The sequence below is a fragment of the Microcaecilia unicolor genome, chromosome 4 (assembly GCF_901765095.1).
Source record: "Microcaecilia unicolor chromosome 4, aMicUni1.1, whole genome shotgun sequence".
Taxonomy (NCBI): domain Eukaryota; kingdom Metazoa; phylum Chordata; class Amphibia; order Gymnophiona; family Siphonopidae; genus Microcaecilia; species Microcaecilia unicolor.
The window spans coordinates 190048964-190072692 of NC_044034.1; the positions used below are offsets into that span (position 1 = coordinate 190048964).

At 45.3% G+C, this 23729-nt stretch overlaps 1 protein-coding gene across 6 annotated transcripts in view; it reads left to right on the forward strand.

The window, feature by feature from the left end:
* LOC115468918 overlaps nucleotides 1–23729 on the forward strand; it is a 191050-nt gene that overhangs the window by 148352 nt on the left and 18969 nt on the right. For 4 of the 6 annotated variants that reach the window (XM_030201068.1, XM_030201071.1, XM_030201072.1 and 1 more), the window contains one exon: nucleotides 7466–8459. The exons of 1 other annotated variant lie outside the window; for it this stretch is intronic. In XM_030201068.1, the coding sequence (XP_030056928.1) occupies nucleotides 7466–7773 (308 nt within the window). In that variant the 3' untranslated portion in view covers nucleotides 7774–8459. Of the gene's footprint in view, nucleotides 1–7465; nucleotides 8460–23729 lie in introns of those variants that run through there. One more of the 6 variants, XM_030201069.1, reaches the window with a different exon arrangement.

The following is a 23729-nucleotide window of genomic DNA, read 5'->3' on the forward strand; positions in this document are numbered from 1 at the left end:
TTATCATAGTCTCCTTTGTTGGAGAACTTGATTTACCTTATTCGTTTAAATGCAGCACAGGTTCAGAAACAATTTCAGGCTCATTTATAGTAGCTACAAAGGTGGAGGGATGTAAAACATTACAGACAATCAGTAAAGATAAAAGTAGGGTAGCCAACACAACACCTCCAAAATCCAAGGAGATGTTGGGGGGCATAATCGAAAGTGGCGCCCAAGTTTTCCTGAGGATGTCCTCGCAGGACGTCCCAGTGAAGGGGCGGAGAAACCCGTATTATCAAAACAAGATGGGCGTCCATCTTTCGTTTCGATAATACGGTTGGGGACACCCGAATCTTGACATTTAAGTCATCCCTAGAGATGGTCGTCCTTAGACTTGGTCGTTTCTGATTTTCGGCAATAATGGAAACTAAGGATGCCCATCTCAGAAACGATCAAATGCAAGCCCATTGGTCGTGGGAGGAGCCAGCATTCATAGTGCACTGGACCCCTTGACATGCCAGGACACCAACCGAGCACCCTAGGGGGCACGGCAGTGAACTTTAGAAAAAGCTCCCAGGTACATAGCTCCCTTACCTTGTGTGCTGAGCCCCACAACCCACTACCCACAACTGTACACTGTTTCTGATTTTCAGAGATTTGCGAAAGTTAGTTGTTTCGTCTATTGTTTTCAGGTCTGTAGGTAGTGCATTCCACAACTGCGTGCTCATGTAAGAGAAGGTAGTGGCATGCATCAGTTTGTATTTTAGTCCTTTACAGCTGGGGAAGTGCAGATTGAGAAATTTGCGGGATGATCTTATGGCGTTTCTGGGAGGTAGGTCAACGAGGTTTAGCATGTAGATTGGGGCATCTGCGTGAATGATTTTATGCACAACATTGTGCAGATCTTGAACGCAATGCGTTCCTTAAGTGGGAGTCAGTGAAGTTTCTCTCTAAGAGGTTTTGCACTTTCATATTTAGTTTTTCTAAATATGAGTCTTGCGGTAGTATTCTGGGCTGTTTGGAGTTTTTTGATAGTCTGTTCTTTGCAGCCAGTGTACAGTGCGTTGCAGTAATCCAGATGACATTACCAGGGTACGGAAGATGTGTCTCGGGAAGAAAGGTTTTACTCTTTTGAGTTTCCACATGGAGTGGAACATCTTTTTCGTCGTGTTCTTCACGTGGGCATCGAGAGTGAGGTTTCGATCAATGGTAACTCCAAGAATTTTCAAGTTTTGTGAGACGGGAAGAGAGCAGTATGTTGTGGATACGGTGGAGAAGTTGTTTGTGTTATGTTGTGAGGTGAGTACAAGACATTGTGTTTTTCTGCGTTGAGTTTTAGCTGAAATGCATCCGCCCAGGAGTGCATAATTTGGAGGCTTTGGTTGATCTCGTTGGTGATTTCATTTAAGTCATGTTTGAACAGGATGTAATATATATCCTGCATTATCAATTTATCTATGCAGGTTACAAAAGAGCATACATAAATATAAAAACAAACAAAATACACTAACTCTTACAACATCATAGAATACATAATCATTATCCCTTGCAAAATAACATCATACATTTGTTTACTCGTTTCAATTAATTTCATCAGAAAACGCCTCCTTCCCTGCCTAGGAATCGCTGGAGACTGGCTGCCAAACTAACGAAACAACAGCACACCGACGCACCACCTCCATCATTCGAAAGGCATCCACTCTTTCTTCAACAGAAATGCAAACTAATAATACCAAACAAACAAAGAATACATGGTTTCTCATGCGGCTGCAGGTAACTCCCCACCCCCTTCCTCTTCCCCTTTTGCCGAAGCGGCCAAGGACGTGTCCAACCATCCCCAGCCTCAGATATTGTATATCTGGATTTTCAGAAGGCGTTTGACAAAGTGCCGCACGAAAGACTCCTGAAGAAATTGCAGAGTCATGGAATCGGAGGTAGGGTATTATTATGGATTAAGAACTGGTTGAAAGATAGGAAGCAGAGAGTAGGATTGCGTGGCCAGTATTCTCAGTGGAGGAGGGTAGTTAGTGGGGTCCCGCAGGGGTCTGTGCTGGGTCCGTTGCTTTTTAATGTATTTATAAATGACCTAGAGATGGGAATAACTAGTGAGGTAATTAAATTCGCCGATGACACAAAATTATTCAGGGTCGTCAAGTCGCAGGAGGAATGTGAACGATTACAGGAGGACCTTGCGAGACTGGGAGAATGGGCGTGCAAGTGGCAGATGAAGTTCAATGTTGACAAGTGCAAAGTGATGCATGTGGGTAAGAGGAACCCAAATTATAGCTACGTCTTGCAAGGTTCCGCGTTAGGAGTTACGGATCAAGAAAGGGATCTGGGCGTCGTCGTCGATGATACGCTGAAACCTTCTGCTCAGTGTGCTGCTGCGGCTAGGAAAGCGAATAGAATGTTGGGTGTTATTAGGAAGGGTATGGAGTCCAGGTGTGCGGATGTTATAATGCCGTTGTATCGCTCCATGGTGCGACCGCACCTGGAGTATTGTGTTCAGTACTGGTCTCCGTATCTCAAAAAAGATATAGTAGAATTGGAAAAGGTACAGCGAAGGGTGACGAAAATGATAGTGGGGATGGGACGACTTTCCTATGAAGAGAGGCTGAGAAGGCTAGGGCTTTTCAGCTTGGAGAAGAGACGGCTGAGGGGAGATATGATAGAAGTGTATAAAATAATGAGTGGAATGGATCGGGTGGATGTGAAGCGACTGTTCACGCTATCCAAAAATACTAGGACTAGAGGGCATGAGTTGAAGCTACAGTGTGGTAAATTTAAAACGAATCGGAGAAAATTTTTCTTCACCCAACGTGTAATTAGACTCTGGAATTCGTTGCCGGAGAACGTGGTACGGGCGGTTAGCTTGACGGAGTTTAAAAAGGGGTTAGATAGATTCCTAAAGGACAAGTCCATAGACCGCTATTAAATGGACTTGGAAAAATTCCGCATTTTTAGGTATAACTTGTCTGGAATGTTTTTACGTTTGGGGAGCGTGCCAGGTGCCCTTGACCTGGATTGGCCACTGTCGGTGACAGGATGCTGGGCTAGATGGACCTTTGGTCTTTCCCAGTATGGCACTACTTATGTACTTATGTACTTATGGATGGTGCGTGTGTGTGTGGGTGGGGGCGGGCAGTCATCTCAGTTGGCATTGGGGGAAATCCAGAAAGGGATTTTTCTTGATTGGAATTTGTGGGCTCAAAACACTTTCCTCCTGCACTCCCCACTTGTTAACATGCACTGCAACCTGTGATAATAGTGGAGGAGGTTAACCCCATTTGATTGAATTGGTCTCAAAGTGAGAGCAATGGGCCAACATTTCTCAACTGTTTTTAGGAAACTAGGAATTAGCACTCAAAATTATCTCAAACTAATCCATTCTTAAAAGCAGATGTTCTTTTTAGTAACTATTTTTAATAGTGCAGTTTGGACCAAAACACCAACTGCCTCTCAGACATTTCTCCCTGCTTGTTATTACAGGGAGAAAAAAAGTCAACTAAAGTATATACAGTACAGCAGCAATCTGGTAACACTGTTTTCTTCTTGAAAATCCACTGATATTGACTGCTGCTAAGAAGGAATGCTAACATTTGTGTGTTTGGATAATCCCTCGTAATTGTATATACTGTGCAGTTGGACTAAAAACTGAGGTTTAGAGGAGAAATGGATCTGGTGGCGCCATATGAATAGGGGAGCAAGCAGCAATCAGCAGCAAATGAATTTGTTTACAATGATAGCTTTTTAAAAATAAAATCTCTGTTACACGCTATCCCCATCTACTATAATAAAACTCACCCTCAACGTTCTGAAGACAACATTCTGAAGTCACTCAGTCACTCACTGAAGGGTTCATGGATTCATGGTGGTGAAGCCACGACACTGACCATGTCTCTCTGCCCCGCCCTCGCATGACGGACCAATCAGAAAAAACACCCTCAACATTCTGAAACACAAAGGACCATCACAACACCGTTCCCAGGCAACACTAGGCAACGTAAGACGGACCAATCAGAGGAAACTACGTGACAATAAGGGAGGAGCATTCCCCAGCAGAATGGCTCATTATCTGTGCAACACGGAGAGCACAGAACCACCGCTGGAACGAGAGAAGAATATTCCTGCTGTGGGTATGTGCAAAAATAGACCGGGGGTGGGGGGGGGGAGAAATTTTTAAATGCCTAATGCCAGTACTGAAGAGTGCCAGAGGGCCCATAGCAAAGACTATATTTGGGATCGCTTGACATGGAGTCAGAGGAGACAGAAAACAACGTGCCCATCACCATCTGGGACGTGGGCGAACAGGACAAGCTGCGGCCCAGCTGGAAGGATTACCCGTGACCCAGCCAGCAGCAAACAGCGACCAAGGAAAGGGGAGGAGCGTGTTTCCCTACTCCTTCCCTGCCTAGGAATCGCTGGAGACTGGCTGCCAAACTAACGAAACAACCGCACACCGACGCACCACCTCCATCATTCGAAAGGCATCCACTCTTTCTTCAACAGAAATGCAAACTAATAATACCAAACAAACAAAGAATACATGGTTTCTCATGCGGCTGCAGGTAACTCCCCACCCCCACCCCCTTCCTCTTCCCCTTTTGCCGAAGCGGCCAAGGACGTGTCCAACCATCCCCAGCCTCAGGCAAGCTGTCTCCCACCTCGGGGATTCCCCGAGCACCCGGAAAAAGACGGCGCAGATTCCTGCAGCGCATAAATGTTCCAGCATTCCCCTGCAGCCGGCCTGAAATGGACCAAACAAACTGGATCACCCCCCGACAGCCCGAGACCGTGCTCTTCTCCCTTCCGCCAACTTAAAACAACCATCCCCATCCTCAGGCAAGCCGTCACCCACCTCCAGGATGCCCAGAACCCCAGCCCAATGGAAAAAAGATGGTGCTGCTTCCAACAGCACATTTCTCTTCCAGCACTCCCCTATAGCAGCCCTGAAAGGGCCAAAAAATACCGACAGACAAAGAACGTGCTGCTCTACCTTCCGCCCATCTAAAACAACACTGCTGCCTCAGCACAACACAAAAAAAAAAACATGGAAAAAAAACAAACACTCAACAAAGGCTGACCCCCCCTACAACCACATTTACATTTCACCAACAGAGAGACCCCCCTCCACAAACCTCCTTGACAGACAAAACCACACACACACAATACAACAGAAACACACCCTCAAAGCCACACACCAATCCAACCCACTTTGCCAGCACAGCACAGCACAGCACATCCCCCAACCCCCAAAACAAAACAAAAAAAGACACACATCAACAACCTGCACACACCCTCACACACACACACACACAAAATAACTCTGTGACACATACACACACACACAAAAAAACCACATGCTAGCGCCCGTTTCATTGGTTTCGGAAATGGGCCTTTTTTACTAGTAATTCTATAAAGGTCACTGAAAATTGCACATGCAAATTTAGGCACGATCCCAATTTGCATGCACAATTTAATTGATTGGTCTTTTCACAAGCAATTATTGGCACTAATTAGATTTAATTGGGTGATATGCACCTAAAGTTTATGTGCAACCCAAAAAAGGGGTGTAGAAAGGGGATGGTTATGGGTGTTTCAGGGTGGAATGGGGGTGGAGTTTTCAGTAACATTCATAATTATAGAATAAAGGGATGGCAAACAAAAATGAGGATATTATAATGCCATTGTATAGGTCCATGGTGCGACCGCACCTAGAGTATTGTATTCAATTCTGGTCGCCGCTTCCCAAAAAAGATATAGTGGAATTAGAAAAGGTGCAGAGAAGGGCGACAAAGATGATAAAGGGGATGGGATGACTTTCCTATGAGGAAAGGCTAAAGTGGCTGGGGCTCTTCAGCTTGGAGAAAAGGTGGCTGAGGGGTGATATGATAGAGGTATATAAAATAATGAGTGGAGTGGAAAAGATAGATATGGAGCGTCTGCTTACGCTTTCCAAAAATACTAGGGGGCATGCGATGAAACTGGAATGCAGTAAGTTTAAAACAAGAGAAAAATTTTCTTTACTCAGCGCGTAATTCGACTCTGGAATTCGTTGCTGGAGAATGTGGTTAAGGCGGTTAGCTTAGCAGAATTTAAGAAAGGTTTGGACGGCTTCCTGAAGGAAAAGGCCATAGAACGTTATTAAATGGACGTAGGGAAAAATCCACTATTCCTGGGACAAGCAGTACAAAGTGCTTTGCTCCATGGATCTTGTCGGGTGATTGTGACCTGGATTGGCCACTGTTGGAGACAGGGTGCTGGGCTAGATGGACCTTTGGTCTGTCCTAGTGTGGTGATGCTTATGTCTTATGTCTCCATGTGCAAATTTAGGCATGGGCATTTGCACCAGGTTTTCATTGGTACAAGTGGTGCCTAAATTTATATGGAATGATAACGCTTAAGCGTTATTCTATAAACCACACCTAACTTTAGGCACAGCTTATAGAATAATGCTTGTGGGGGGGGGGGGGGGTTCAGCAGTGATGTTTTTAGGTGCCTTATATAGAATTCACACCTATATGGAAGTGTTTATGATAGGATATCAAAGAAGGTAAAATTTTTAACAAGAGGGTCAGATCAGCTAGTTAGCAGTTTTGTTACATGGAGACTGGATGTATTTCCCCCCATCCTTTTATCAATATATCATTTTTTTATTTTAATTTTTATTCAGAGTTTTAAGCATATACATATCATGGAACAGACAAGTAGATTTTTGGCCAATAGTCATAGCTGACTGATAATAACCTATAGGTAATTACAACAAGCAGGAAACGAAAGTCAGTAGCATGGTTCTTCAGAAAAGGAGATCAGTACCATTATTAAAAATGTTTTTCAGATAAGAAAATAGTTTTCCCACAGCCATAAATCTGGAGTACAAAGGTTTTCCTTTCACATGTCTGTAAATCCTAATCCAGCCAAATAGGGGATGGGTGGGGTGTGCCAATCTTCAGTAAATTTCCTGGGATTTGGTAATAGAAAGAGAGAGAAAACAAGGAAAAGAAAAATAAGTTGAACCTTTTTCATTGGACTAACCTAATACATTTTTTTAATTGGCTTTCAAAGGCAATACCACGTTATTCCAGTCTGAAGAAGGTGATATTTCTTTCAAAAGCTAATCAAAAAATGTATCCTTTTCTTTTCCTTGTTTTGTTTTCTTTCTCTTTATTATCTTTAAAAGTAGACTAACATATACGGTCTGTGCCCTGAAGAACACAGGTACAAATCAAAGTAGGGTATACACAGAAATTAGCACATATGAGTTATCTTGTTGGGCAGACTGGATGGACCGTGCAGGTCTTTTTCTGCCGTCATCTACTATGTTACTATGTAACATGGCTACCACCCCACTTTACTCAGATTTGGTAAAATTAAAGAACACACACACACATACGCGACATGACTGTAAAAATGATTTCAAGTTTCCAAAAATGTGATGAGTGACATGACCTGGTTCACGGTATATTCTGTTTCACTTTTACTGCAGCTGTGAGCCCAGAAATATCAGAGATAACACTGAGCAAAGATGTTCCAAGGCTTGGAGAAATTACATTGTCCTGTACTGCAAGGGGATTTTCCCCTGGAAATATTAAAGTGTTATGGAGCAGGGGATGGACTGACTGTAGATCCAGTGACTTCACACAGAATCTGGTGCTTGAGGAAAATGGTTTGTACAGTCTGACTACTGAACTTGTTACTCTTTTGGTGAAAGAGGATGTTCAGTATTCATGTGAGATTTGCCATCACCAGACCAAAACTGTACAGGCACGGAAATACATAGTAAAGTGCAGCTGAGTCAGAGATGCTCATGAGTCAAAAGTATAACAGAAGTGTGTAGAAAATGTTCATTACTTGGTGTGTGTTGTTGAGAGAAAATTTTTGTAGTGTAGCACCAAACAAGGAGCCTGTGGAAGAACTTTGCAGAAGTTGAATTGTAACAGACTATTTCTTCAGTGTAATGGCAGTCAAGAGTAATCAGATGTTTGTACATCCAGAAATACATTTTGGGTGCTCTTTCCATGCAAAATAATCTGTGAGGGTGTCACAGAGATTCTGATGGATGTCTTTCTAAAGCAATTCTGACATAGCATCTTCTAACAGATTTGCAGGTTCAGAGACTTTCTAATTACTTGCAAATGGCTTGGGCTGGGAGTATGAAAGTTTGAGGAACTGAATGAGTATGAAACTGTATCTGATGCGTCAAGTTTGTGCAGTTGGAGACTGAGTGGAGGAGGGATGTCCTGGCCCATAATTCTGCCCATCATACACAATATTGTGCATAGCAGGTACAGCTGTGTACAAACGTTTAGGCAGTCCTGGTCAAATTGTATGTTTCACCAGGGGTCTTTTACAAAGGCATGCTAGTGTTTTTAGCACATGCTAATGATTAGCACGTGCTAAGCACTAAAGACGCCCATAGGAATATACGCTAACGTGCCTTTGTAAAAGGACCCGTAAGTGAACAGAACCTGATTTAGGGGTCCTAGAGGACATGAAATGAGATTGAAGTGGGGCAGACTCAAGAAAAATGTCAGGAAGTATTTTTTCACGAGAGAGTGGTGGATACTTGGAATGCCCTCCCATGAAAGGTGGTTGAGATGAAAAAGGTAACGGAATTCAAACATGCGTGGGATAAACAGAAAGGAATCCTGATCAGAAGGAATGGATCCTCGGAAGCTTAGCGGAGATTGGGTGGCAGAGCCGGTGGTGGGAGGCAGGGCTGGTGGTTGGGAGGCAGGGCTAGTGCTGGGCAGACTTCTACGGTCTGTGCCCTGAAAATGGCAGATACAAATCAAGGTAAGGTATACACAAAAAGTAGCACATATGAGTTTATCTTGTTGGGTAGACTGGATGGACCGTGCAGGTCTTTTTCTGCCGTCATCTACTATGTTACTATCCTGCTCATTTTCGAAGGAGAAGGGCGGCCATCTTCCGACACAAATCGGGAGATGGCCGGCCTTATCCTAAGGCCGGCCAAATCGATATAATCGAAAGCCAATTTTGGCCGGCTTCAACTGCTTTCCGTCGCAGGGCCAGCCAAAGTTCAAGGGGGCATGTCGGCAGTGTATCGAAGGCTGGACGGGGGCGTGGTTAAGAGATGGCTGTCCTCGGCTGATAATGGAAAAAAGAAGGGCGTCCCTGACGAGCATTTGGCCGACTTTACTTGGTCCCTTTTTGTTCGCGACCAAGCCTTGAAAAGGTGCCCGAACTGACCAGATGACCACTGGAGGGAATCAGAGATGACCTCCCCTTACTCCCCCAGTGGTCACCAACCCCCTCCCACCCAAAAAAAATTAAAAAAACATTTTTTTGCCAGCCTCTATGCCAGCCTCAAATGTCATACCCAGCTCCATCACAGCACTATGCAGGTCCCTAGAGCAGTTTTTAGTGGGTACTGCAGTGCACTTCAGGCAGGCGGACCCAGGCCCACCCCCTCCCCCCCACCTGTTACACTTGTGGTGGTAAATGGGAACCCTCCAAAATTCACCAGAAACCCACTGTACCCACATCTAGATGCCCCCCTCACCTGGTAGTGGTGTACAGTTGTGGGTAGTGAGTTTTTTTTTTTTTTTTTTTGGGGGGGGGGGTTGGGTTGTCCAAATCGGCATAATCGAAAGCCGATTTTGGGCGTACCCAACTGCTTTCCGTTGCAGGGATGACGAATGTTCCTGGGGCGTGTCGGAGGCGTAGCAAAGGCGGGACTTGGGCGTGCCTAACACATGGACGTCCTCTACCCATAATGGAAAAAAAGGGCGTGCCTGACGAGCACTTGGACAACTTTACCTGCTCCAGTTTTTCTTACAACCAAGGCACAAAAAGGTGCCCGAACTGACCAGATGACTACCGGAGGGTATCGGGGATGACCTCCCCTTACTCCATCAGTGGGCACTAACCCCCTCCCACCCTCAAAAAACATCTTTATAAATATGTCCTGCCAGCCTCAAATCCAAACAAAAAAAACAGCACCACGGGCCTTTAAAAATGGAACACAGTTCTTTAATGAATGAGCCTTGACAAAAAGACCCGACACGGGCCGTGTTTCGGTGACTAGCACCTGCGTCAGGGGTCACAGTGATGACGTGGAAAACTTGGGGAATAACTCGAATATATTCCTCTACAATATATTATTCCTTACCCCACGTCTCATGTAGTAAAAGCTACAAAGCACCAAGGCACTTTCACTTTCTGTATCAAAATGGATGCCAGCCTCAAATGTCATACTCAGATCCATCGCAGCAGTATGCAGGTCCCTGGAGCAGTTGTAGTGGGTGCAGTGCACTTCAGGCAGGCGGACCCAGGCCCACCCCCCCCCCCACCTGTTACACTTGTGGTGGTAAATGGGAGCCCTCCAAAGCCCACTCGAAACCCACTGTACCCACATCTAGGTGCCCCCCGTTACCCTTTAAGGGCTATGGTCAGGGCCGGTCCTAGGGTCTCTGGTGCCCCCCTGCAGACTATCAGTTGGCGCCCCCCCCCCCCCCCTGTCTAGCATCTCATTCTCTCTTCTCCCACCCTATCCCCTTTTTCAGCCTTAAAAGGTGAAGAACAGCAGGCAGAGGGAGCACAAGAGGCAAAGGAAATAGGAGGAGCGGAAAGAGATGGAGTGCATCTTTGTGGGATTGCTGAACAAATAAAGGGTTTACAACCACTTAGCTTTATTGGTATAACAGATACCATCAAATATAAAACTTCAACAGTACAATGGAACATCACATATAAGTACTGAACAGACCATCATCAAATTTTTATACTTTTTCCCCCCTCCTCCCTACCCTCTCTTCCACTCTCCCTCCTTCCCTCTGTGTGTGCCAACCGATATTGGGGATAGTGGGTTTAAACTTCAGAACATGTGTACTTCCAAGGCAACTCACAATAGGTTAAGGAGCAAACTTCGCCCCCGTGGACTAAGTCCTTGTATATATCGGCCCCATATTGACATGAACTGTTTTTTTCTTTTCGGGGCTCCCTTACAATTTACAACCACTTAACTTTTCGTGCTTTCATGTTCACGAAATTAGCAATTAAATCATTGATATCTAACTGGGCACATATATCATTCTCAATAGCAATCAAGGCAAGGCTTACAAGCCTTTCTTGCGAAATACTTGATCGCAAATAATTTTTTATGATTTTTAACCGTGAAAATGATCACTCACCACTTGCCATACTGACAGGAATTGTCAGCAATATTCTTAGAATGATGCTCACATTTGGGAATGGGAGGCTGTTTGATAGAACAAATTTTAGAGTTTCCAAAGGATTATGAAAATGGTACAATTCAGTCTTAAACAGATCTTTAAAGGCACATAGTTCATCATACAGTTCAATTCCATTGATGTCCTTATTATCACCATCTGATAAATGAAGTTGCTAATCATTGCAATTCTGTTGGAGCTGTTCATGATCAGTGTTGGCAAGTTTATTTATGTTGTACAGCAATTTGAATTGATTGTTGTGTTGTTGTAACTGATCAAATCTTTCATTGAGGGAAGTCATTGCAACATCCAAAATTGTAAAGAAAAAATTTACACAAAATTTATTTTCAGGTGATTGAGGCGATTCATCTTCTTGTTCCTACTGGAACTGTGTAGTCCTTTTCCTCTGACGGATTTGAGCAGTGGCTTTGAACTCTGGTTCTCCCTCAACTTCATAACAAATTTGCCGAGCAGTTTGAAGCAATGACTCATATCTGGAATCAGTACGGTAGTTAGAAATAAAGGTTTTTAAGTTGTCAATGGCTGTCAAAGCAGTTGTAACATTTTCACTTGTACTCTGAAGAATCTTACTGACTGGATTAATATGATTCAACAGGTCATGCCACAGGATGAGGGAACACAAGAACTGGAAATCCTTCAACTTGGTGCTCAAAATATGCGCTCCATATTTTGATTCGTTGTCATATTTCTCATCACTAAGAATCTCATACAGAGCATCATAGATTTCTCCAATTTGGTGCCTGAGTGGCTGCAGAGCGACTTTCCCAGCGAGTTTCTGAAAGAGGTTTCAATGTCAGAGAGGGAACGTGCTTCTTGAGAACTGCCCAGCGCTTCGTTGATGATGAGAAAAACTTATATAACTCTTGAACTGTTCCAAAGAAGCCAATGGTCTCATGATTCACATTAGCAGCATCATTTACAACTAAGTTCGAGCTGTGAGCTCCACATGGAATGTAGAAAGCACGAGGGTTCATGTTTAAAATCAGCCTCTGCAGCCCATTTCTTTTCCCTCTCATATTGGCTCCATTGTCGTAGCCTTGACCTCTTATATCACCAATATTAAGATTCCAGGTGCGCAGTTGATTGATAACAGTGTCACATAAACTCTCTCCAGTTGAGTCATGAGCTTCTAGAAAGCCTAGGAAATGTTCTTCAATGTCTACATTTCCTTCTTTGCAGTTAACAAAGCGAATAATAACAGTCATCTGCTCAGTGTGACTGACATCTGGTATACAGTCCAATATTATAGAATAGTACTTTGCTGTCTTGATTTCAGATAAGATCTTCTCAGTGATGGCATTGCCCAAAAGTGTAATAATTTCATTTTGTATGCGCTTGCTCAAATAATGGATTTTGGATTCCTGTTTTATAGCCCTCCTTATATGTGCTGCCATGACAGAATCAAACTTTCCAAACAGTTCAACCAGTTTAAGAAGGTTGCCGTTATTTCTTTCAAAAAGCTTATCAGATGAGCCTCGTAGAGCCAGACATTGAGATCCAAGAAATTTGATTATTTCGATGAGCCTTTCAGTTACATCTGACCAATGTTTTGTTTCTAGCTCATACAGCCTTTGATGCTGTGAATCAAGTGTAGTTTTGTTTTTGAGATCCTTTCTGAAGTCGATCCACATTTTTGAATATTTCATATGAGCTAGACTTGTTTCATGTGTATGCAGTGCTTTGGATATACTCCTCCAGTTGTTGTAGCCAGTCGATATAAAACTACTGGATGATTCACTTGGATCTGTTGGTGAAAACAGTTTGCAGCAGAAACAGAACACGTGATCTGTGGAAACTGAGTACAGTAACCATGGTCATGGCAGTAGTTCACCATTTTCCATTTTTCAGTTGTAGTATACATCGCTGAACTTGCGTCCACTAGAGTTTGCGGGATACAAAATGCCTTTCTTTTGAACAGGTCCTGATTCTGTGAGAATAATTCTTATTTTGTCAGTGAGTTTTGGCCATTTTGCTGGATCAGATAGCTCGTGCCAACGAATCTGAAGTTGATGAAGCTAATGATGACTCTGGCCTAAGCTGTTCTTCCTCAAAGGTATCTAAAGTGCATGGCGGCCCACTGTGCTTTTCCATGTTCATTGCTGCTCCTTTCGAACAATCATCATCATCAGTGAGAGTAAATGTGGAAACTTCTGATTGTTGGTTGGCAATGACTTTCTTCGATGGGCTTGCTCCAGAGGTACTTGTACCTGGTTGGGGGTCTTCCTCTTCCTCCTCCTGAGAGCACTCACCAGTCACTTTAAATCGTTTGATAAAACTATGTAGTGCTCCTGCTTGCCTCTGGATGGCTTCCTCTTTTGCTGCTTTTCTTTTTCTGTTTTGCCAACCTGACAATTTCTTTTTAGTTGCCATCACAACCACCAGTTTGTGTGAACACTCAGAGAAAAGCTGTCGACGACACGTATACTAAAAAAAAACAACAACAAAAAACATTGTCCATCGATTGCCTTTTATAATCCCCTCCTAACAAATACCAACAATCACCACTTTACAAATTAACAATACACCCAAATCCTGCCATGCCATGACAAGAGAAGAAGAGTATCTGGAGAAAGGGAGAGGATGAGAAGATAGAAGAATTTTTTTTTTTTTTGGGGGGGGGGAGAGAGGAAAGATAGGGCAGGGAATGGGGTTAGAGGCAGTGTAAAGAGACAGGGGAGTATGGAATGTGTGAGAGAGACAGAAGAACCATCTTCCGTAATCTGGTACAATCATTAGTACTTAGTCATCTAGACTACAGCAACTCACTGTACGCTGGATGCAAAGAACAAATACTCAAAAAACTCCAAACAGCCCAGAACACAGCAGCCAGACTCATATTTGGAAAATCAAAATACGAAAGTGCAAAACCCTTACGAGAGAAGCTACACTGGCTCCCACTCAAAGAAAGCATCACGTTCAAAGTATGCACCCTAGTACATAAAATCATCCATGGTGATGCTCCAACCTACATGTCAGACCTGATAGGAGGATATAGGTCAGGATGTATCCACATGTGCAGAAAAAATAAGCTGGGAGAGACAGATGGGTGAGGACAGGAGTGGTTCCATTGGAGAGCAAGCTGGGCCAGTGGCTGGTGTAAGTCCCTATGTGAAGTCTGCACTGGTACAGAGGAACATAATAAAAGTTGGAGGCTTTAAATTATGATCCCCGTGGACCCAGAAGTGAGTTAGGGCAGTGGCCTGGGAACCAGGGGAACTGGATTTGATTCCCGCTTACATAAGTACATAAGTATTGTCATACTGGGAAAGAACAAAGGTCCATCAAGCCCAGCATCCTGTTTCCAACAGTGGCCAATCCAGGTTACAAATACCTGGCAAGATCCCCCCAAAAGTACAAAACATTCTATACTGCTTATCCCAGAAATAGTGGATTTTCCTCAAGTCCATTTAATAATGGTCTATGGACTTTTTCTTTAGGAAGCTGTCCAAACCTTTTTTAAATTCCGCTAAGCTAACCGCCTTTACCACATTCTCTGGCAATGAATTCCAGAGTTTAATTACACATTGAGTGAAGAAAAACTCTGTCCGATTCGTTTTCAATTTACTACATTGTAGCTTCATCGCATGTCCCCTAGTCCTAGTATTTTTGGAAAGAGTAAACGGACGCTTCACATCTACCCGTTCCACTCCACTCATTATTTTATAGACCTCTATCATATCTGACCTCAGCCGCCTTTTCTCCAAGCTGAAGAGCCCTAGCCGCTTTAGCCTTTCCTCATAGGGAAGTCGTCCCATCCCCTTTATCATTTTCGTTGCCCTTCTCTGCACCTTTCCTAATTCCACTATATCTTTTTTGTTGAGATACGGCAACCAGAATTGAACACAATATTCGAGATGCTGTCGCACCATGGTGCGATACAAAGGCATTATAACATCGTCATTTTTGTTTTCCATTCCTTCCTAATAATACCTAACATTTTATTTGCTTTCTTAGCTGCAGTACATAATTACATAAGTAATGCCACACTGGGAAAAGACCAAGGGTCCATCGAGCCCAGCATCCTATCCACAACAGCGGCCAATCCAGGCCAAGGGCACCTGGCAAACTTCTCAAACGTACAAACATTTTATACATGTTATTCCTGGAATTGTGGATTTTTCCCAAGTCCATTTAGTAGTGGTTTATGGACTTGTCCTTTAGGAAACAGTCTAACCCCTTTTTAAACTCTGCTAAGCTAACCGCCTTCACCACGTTCTCTGGCAACGAATTCCAGAGTTTAATTATGCGTTGGGTGAAGAAAACATTTCTCCAATTTGTTTTAAATTTACTACACTGTAGTTTCATCGCATGCCCCCTAGTCCTAGTATTTTTGGAAAGCGTGAACAGACGCTTCACATCCACCTGTTCCACTCCACTCATTATTTTATATACCTCTATCATGTCTCCCCTCAGCCGTCTCTTCTCCAAGCTGAAAAGCCCTAGCCTCCTTAGTCTTTCTTCATAGGGAAGTCGTCCCATCCCCGCTGTCATTTTAGTCGCCCTTCGTTGCACCTTTTCCAATTCCACTATATCTTTCTTGAGATGCGGCGACCAGAATTGAACACAATACTCAAGGTGTGGTCGCACTATGGAGCGATATAACGGCACACTGAGCAGAAGGTTTCAACGTTTCATCAACGACTACACCTAGATCCCTAACGTGGAACCCTGCATGACGTAGCTATAATTCGGGTTCCTCTTTCCCACATGCATCACCTTGCACTTGCTCACATTAAACGTCACCTGCCATTTAGACGCCCAGTCTCGTAAGTTCCTCTTGTAATTTTTCACAATCCTCCCGCGATTTAACGACTTTGAATAACTTTGTGTCATCAGCAAATTTAATTACCTCACTAGTTACTCCCATCTCTAGGTCATTTATAAATATGTTAAAAAGCAGCGTTGACTTTGAGGGGCATAATCGAACGTCGCCGGCCAAATAGATCGCTGGCGATCTATTTTGGCAGCGGCGCTACAGCTGGCCGGAACCGTATTATCAAAAAAGATGGCTGGCCATCTTTTTTTTCCGATAATACGGTTTAGCCCGGCCAAATGCCAGAGTTCGCCGGGTTTGAGATGGCCGGTTTTGTTTTTCAGCGATAATGGAAAAAATGCCGGTGATCTCCAACCTGGCGACATCCAAGGCATTTGGTCGTGGGAGGAGCCAGCATTTGTAGTGCACTGGTCCCCCTCTCATGCCAGGACACCAACTGGGCACCCTAGGGGTCAGTGCGGTGGACTTCAGAAAAACCTCCCACATGCATAGCTCCCTTACTTTTGGTGCTGAACCCCCCCAACCCCCCCCAAAACCCACTACCCACAAATGTACACCAGTACCGTAGCTCTTGGGGGTGAATGGGGCAACTACATGTGGGTACAGTGGGTTTTGGAGGGCTCACATTTACCAGCACAAGTGTTACAGGTAGGGGGGGGGGATCAGCCTGTGTCCGCCTGCCTTAAGTGCACTGCGGTACCCACTAAAAGTGCTCCAGGGACCTGCATACATGCAGGCCTCTAGGACTTGTTGCTGCTGTATAACCTTGGCACACCAGTTGACACCTGAAGACTAATCTCTTTGAAAAAGTCCTTTATTTGAATAAGCACGTTTACTCACAGTTAACTTGAGATCAGAGGTTGTGCCCCAATGGCAAAGAGTCTCGCTGGTACTGAGATTAGCAGTAGGTCAGAGCTGGCAGAATGGTTTACAATGCCCTCTTTCAGCAACATTCAAGGTAGTAACTAAGTTCTCTAACGTGGGTAACACACGAGAGGTATCTAAAACTGGCTTACAAAAATGGCCACTACCTCATGGACTACCGGAAAGAAAACTGGACACACTCTGACCCAGTTAGCAGGGGAAAAGCACCATGGGAGTAGAGCCCACTACCCTACACCCACCACAATGCATTGCTGATGTGACTCTGCAGTGCACCTAACAGAAAAGGTGTCACACTCACCCAAAGGCTGTCAGAGGATAGAACACATTCTGCTGTCATGGAGGTGGGTACGGCATTTGAGGCTGGCATAGAGGCTGGCAAAATATGTTTATAATTGCGTTTTTTAGTGTGGGAGAGGGTTGGTGACCACTGGGGGAGTACAGGGAGGTCATCCCCCATTCCCTCCGGTGGTCATCTGGTCAGTTGGGGCACCTTTTTGAGGCTTGGTCATGAAAATAAAAGGACCAAGTAAACCCAGCGAAATACTGCTTAACGCCACATTTTTTTTCCATTATCCGCGAAAGCCGGCCATCTGGTAGCCACACCCAAGCCCGCCCATGTCCCGCCTTCGCTACGCTGCCAACACGCCCCCTTGAACTTTCACCAGCAAGTTGACGGGAAAGCGGCGATGCTGTAAAAAAAAAGCCGCTTTCGATTAAACCGATTTGGCCGCTTTTCAGAGATCGCCGGCCATCTCCCGATTTATGTCGGAAGATGGCTGGCGATCACTTTTGAAAATAAGCGTGTTTGTCTCATTAATCCATGCTTTTCAATATGCTCTGTAATTTTGTTCTTTATAATAGTCTCTACCATTTTGGCCGGCACCGATGTCAGACTCACCGGTCTATAATTTCCCGGATCTCCTCTGGAACCTTTTTTTTAAAATCAGCATTACATTGACCGCCCTCCAATCTTTTTTTTTTTTTTGTTAAATTTGTACCCCGCGCTTTCCCACTCATGGCAGGCTCAATGCGGCAAAGATTTTAAGGATAAATTACATATTACTAACAAAAGCTCCTCAAGTTCATTTTTCAGTTCTGTCAGTACTCTGCTGACCCACTCACCTAACCCTGTACTGATAGAGGGGCCCTTTTACTAAGCCGCATAGGTGCCTACGCACGCTCAACACATGCCAATTCGGAACTACCTCCCGGCTACTACGTGGCCTGTGAAGTCATTTCATTTTCTACATGCGTGGAAAATATATTTCATTTTCTGGTGCGCGGCGCTAACTGGGTGGTAATCGGCATTATACACGCTGACGATTACTGCATGGTTAACGCGTGAGACCTTACTGCTAAGTGAATAGGTGGTGGTAAGGTCTCAGGCCCAAAATGGACACTCGTCAATTTTCATTTTGCCGCACGTCCATTCTCGGCCCCCAAAAAAGGCCTGTTATGCAGGCACGCTGAAAAATGGACTTGTGCGCGTCCAATACATGCATCTACACCAGCGCAGGCCACTTTTTGGCACAGCTTAGTAAAAGGACTCCTTAGCTTTGGGCAGGAGTGGAGTGTGGAGTGTAGGAGTAGCCTAATGGTTAGTGCAGTGGCCTGAGAACCTGGGGAACTGGGTTCAGTTGGCTCCTTGTGATTCTGGGCAAGCAGGGCTGGCGGAACCTGGTAAGCATGGTAAGCTCACAGTTCCAGCCCAGCTGCAGGCAGCTCTCGGATCCCATCTGCCCGCCCTTAGCTCCCCGACAGCCCTCCTTTCATTTCTGCAGCCCTGGGGAGTTTAAATCTTTTATTTTACCTCAAGTCGCAGCGGCGCTGGCGGCAGTGAAAGCAGCAGGCTCGCCTCTAGCCTTCCCTTCCCTCTTAGTGTCCCGCCTTCCTGTGATGTAATTTCCGCGAGGGTGGGACACTGAAAGGGAAAGGAAGGCTAGAGGCGAGCCTGCTGCTTTCACTGTCGCAGCCGCTGCTTCAACTTGAGGTAAAATAAAAGATTTAAATCCCTCAGGGCGGCAGGAGCGAAAATGGGGATGTTGCTGGAGAAGAGGGAGGGCAGGTGGGGCTGGGGCTGGAACCGGAACTCAGGGACAGAAAAGGGGGGCAGTTGGGGGCTGAGGCGTGTAACTGGACATGAATGGGAGAAGAGGATAGGGGCAAAGGAGACTTGCTGGACATGGATGGGAGGGGAGGGCAGAGGAGAGAGGAGAAATTGCTGAACATGGATGGGAGGGAAGGTCAGAAGAGAATCGCTAGACATGGATGGGAGGGGAGGGCAGAGGAAAATCGTTGGACATGGATGGGAGGGGATGATAGGGGCAAAGGAGACTCACTGGATATGGATGAGAGGAGAGGGCAGAGGAGAATCGCTGGACATGGGTGGAAGGGGATGATAGGGGCAAAGGAGAATCACTGGACATGGATGGGAGGGGAGGGCAGAGGAGAATCGCTGGACATAGATGGGAGGGAATGATATGGGCAAAGGAGAATCGCTGGACATGGAGGGGAGGGCAGGGGAGAGAGGAGACAGGATGGATAGAGGGAGGCATGGGAGAGAGGAGAATTGCTTGATATGGATGGAGGAGAGGGCAGGGGAGATAGGAGAGTTGCTGGACATGGATGGATGAAGGGAAGAAAAGGGGAGAGAGGAGAGTTACTGGATATGGATGGAGGGGCAGGGGAGAGAGGAGAGTTGCTGGACATGGATGGATGGAGGGGAGGGCAGGAGAAAGTCTGGACATGGATGGAGGGGAGGAAAGACAAGGAGAAGATTCACATGGAGGGGGGAGAGAGAGAGAGAAAGCAGTGCTGGACATGGATGGAGTCAAGGGCAGAAAAGAGAGGAGAAATGTGGGACAGGGATGGCGGGAAGGAAAGACAGATCTACATGGATGGAGGGGAAGGGAGAGAGAAGAAATGCTGGACATGGATGGAGGAGAAAGAAAACAGAGGAAGTAGATGCACATGGATGGAGGGAAGGGTGAGAGGAGAAATGCTGGACATGGATGGAGGGGAGGGAACACAGAGGAGGAGATGCATGTGGATGGAGGGGATAGAGGAGAAATTCTGGACATTGATGGAGGGGAGGGAAGACAGAGGAAGGAGATGCACATGGATGGAGGGGAGAAAGGAGAAATGCTGGATGTGGATGGAGGAGAGGGGAGGGAAGAGAGAGGAAGTGAAATGAACATTTACATTCCAACGTCAATCCCATCTATGCCACACTAACATCATAACCTTCAAAATGGCAAGAAACAAAGCACAACAAATCACAATTACCCATCATCAACACAAGGGGAGAGAGGAGAAATGCTGGGCTTAGATGGAGTGGGGGAGAGGAAAATGTTGGACATATAGGAGAGGGAAGAGAAAGGAAGGAGATACATACTAATGGAGATGAGGGAAAAGAAAGAGGAGAAAAACTGCACATGGATGGAGAAAATAGGTAGAGGCTGGATCCACTCTATCCCTCCTGCAGTCAAGTCTGCAGAGGACCCAGCTTTTACTTATGTATGTAGGGCAAGAAAGGAAGCCTGGAGTGGAAAGGAAGCCTGGAAACGGATTTAAGAGAACAGATAGAGAATAGGAAGGTTCTGAGATTTTAGTAATATATTGTTTCAGATTTGGCAAAACTGTTCTCCTAATTCTTGGTATGTATGCTAATCTGGTTTGTGCCATTTTGGATATACTGGAGCTGTAACAGTTTACATAATTTATTTATAATGAAAAATAATACAAGTTATTTTTCTTCTCCCATACTGGTGTAATATTTTCAATGATGCCTGTTTATATGTGCCATGGGTGGTGAAAGAGGTGTGGCTACTGTGGGAGCAGGGCCATAGTGATCTCGCCCCTAGATGGGTAGAGGGCGCTGACTAGTAGGATGCAGAAGGGCGCCAGAAACCCTAGCACCGGCCCTGTGGGCAAGTCACTTAACCCACCATTATCCTAGGTACAGATTGTGAGCCCACTACCCTGTTTCCCCGAAAATAAGACATCCCCTGAAAATAAGACCTAGTAGAGGTTTTGCTGAATTGCTAAATATAAGGCCTCCCCCGAAAGTAAGACCTAGCAAAGTTTTTGTTTGGCCCCTATGGGTGCCCACTCTCTCCCACCAGAAGCTCACTATTTGGCAACTAGCCACCCAGCCCAGTTCCCATTAGTGTGGAGGTAGTGATGGCGATATGGTACTGTGTTGTGGTTTATTAGGGGAGGTTGTTTGTTTTTTTTGTGTCCTTGTGAGAGCCGGACGTCTATAACACAAAGCAACGCATTCTTTTCCTCGTTCTTCCTCTATCAGGGGCCATCGTTGGGATTTTTTTTTTTTGTATGTGTAATCGTTTGGTCCTCTAGTGTGGTGCATTTGGGTATGGCTTGTACCGTGTTTCGCCGAAAATAAGACATCCCCTGAAAATAAGACCTAGTGCATCTTTGGGAGCAAAACTTAATATAAGACACTGTCTTATTTTCGGGGAAACACGGTAGGAACAGAGAAAGTATGGTTAACTGGTAGAGCAGTGATTTAAAAAAAAATATCTGCATTCAGAGAATGATATTGTTATGATTGGGGTCAGAACCCCTCTCAAACTTACCTCTTTCCTGGGAGTCAGCTTCTTAGCTGGCTTCTGTTTCTTTTCTCTGTCCTTTCTGAGCTGGCTCTGTCTCTCTGTGCTGGCAGCTTCCAGCAGCATGGGGTTAATTGTTTTACTTTACTACAGCTGTGTGGGTGGACTGAGTTAGCTCTACCTCTCTTTGGGTGTACTGGCTTCAAGTGCTTCACGGTGTTGCATTGGTGTGGGTTGGGCCTCTCTGGGTCAGTGTGCTTTTGCCTAGGTCTAGGGAGTGTGACATCATCAGGGAGGGCCTTGATAAGGAAGTGGTGTTGTTTCCTTCAGAGCCTTCGCAACGGTGGTGTTTGCTTTAGGTAGGGTGGTGCAGTGTGCACTTCTGACTTTGTGTCTAGTTTCCCTGCTTGCTTTTGCTAAGGGCCAGGTTAGTGTTAGTGCAGTGTGCACTGGTGACTGTGTGTTTAGCTTTCCTGCTTTTCCCTCTTGGTTTGGAAGCATTGCTGTGTGTAGGGCTTTGGAAGCTGTGTTGTTGATAGAAGTACTTCAGGGTTTGGTGTTGTTAGGAACACTGCAGAGTTTGCTGTTAGAAGTACTTCTGGTGTTTGTGCTATTGGGAGCATTGCAGTCTTTGCTGTTGGTGTTTGGTGCTTTAGAAGCACTTTTGGCTTATGTGTTAGCTTCCCTGCTTTTTCCTTGTGGCTCTCCTGTCTTCCCTTTTAGTGCTAGGAGCTCTTCTGGTTGCTTGCCAGAGTAGTGCTTAGAAAGCACCTTGTTAGTTTTGGTTCTAGTTTGCTAGAGCAGTGCTTAGGTAGCTTGTTAGTTTTGTGTTTAGCTTGTTAGTGTAGAGCTCTGCTTGTAGCTTGGTTAGGGTTACCATTTTTTGTCCCCCAAAAAGGAGGACACTTGCCCCGCCCCCTGTCACACCCTCACCCCCGCCCCCTGTCACGTTTTCCCCGCCCCCGTCACATATCCTGTCAACCCCCCCCCCCCCCCCCTCACCTTATTACTGCCCTGGTGGTCTAGTGACCTCTTCAGGACAGGAACGAGCCCCCTCTTTCCTGCCCGGAGCGCTGCCCTGCAAGCATCCTTCCTGTTGGTGATCCTCAGCGCCGATTCAAAATGGACACCGAGAGTTGAAGTGACCTCGCGAGACTTCAACTCCTGGTGGCCATTTTGAATCGGCGCCGAGGATCACTAACAGGAAGGATGCATGCAGGGCAGCGCTCCGGGCAGGAAAGAGGGAGCTCTTTTCTGCCCCGAAGGCGGAAGAGGTCACTAGACCACCAGGGCACTAGTAAGTAAGGGGAGGGGAGGGGAGGCTAGCAATTTGCCCATTTGTCCAGACAAACGGGCAGATTGGCAAAACCCACCCGGTTGCCTGGACATGCCCTCAAAAAGAGGACATGTCTAGGGTAAATCCGGACGTATGGTAACCCTATTCCTGTGTGGATAAGCTGATGGGACTAGAGTGAGTAAGTAAGTGAAAAAAACATGCAGTGCTTCTAGAGCTCCTAACCCGGGATAGTAGGACTGGGTTACACATGCAAGGAAGGACTTGTAGCCTTGCTTTTCTTAGGTAATCCAATGGGGTCATTTCTTAGGGAATCCAGTGGGGAAATCAGAACCACAAGTCTCTTGCATGCAATGGGGTAAGCCTAGGAGTAGCAAGGAGGTCCAATGGCAGTTAGGAGAGCTGGCGCAGCCAAGTATTTTCAATGCAATATTTATTTAACCTTAAAAGCAACCTTCCCTCTTCTGTAAGGTTGTTATAGAGCGCTCAGACCAAACCACTCAAAAAGCTTCTCAAAAATTCAACTAATGGTTTAACAGCTTTCAGAAAGCTCAGCTGCAGAAATGTTTTATCCTATAGATGTATACTATTTTTTTTTCCTGAACTCAGGTTTGACACAGAACTTTCCTTTCCTTGGCTTCAAAACATTAGGTCCTGGAATGCAATCCTTGAGAAACTAACACAGACACGGTTCAACTATTTCACCTTCTCAGTTATCTCCCCCCCCCCCCCCCCAAAAAAAAAAGACAAAGTAACCTGGCTGGTAGGTTTCCATATGAATGGAAATGAAGGTCGACAAACAAATGTACATTATTTAGGTCTTACATGTATTTAAGAAATGCATCAAGTTTGCCCGAGGGAATTTATGGCCAGAAATGTTTTCCTATCATTAATTGTAATTCCCTCCCCCTCCCCAGGATACAAATGTACTGAAAGGCACCCAAACCTTTTACCTTTTGGCGGGGTTTTCCTGCACTAGTCCAGAGGCTCCCAAAGAAGGAGACCAGCTT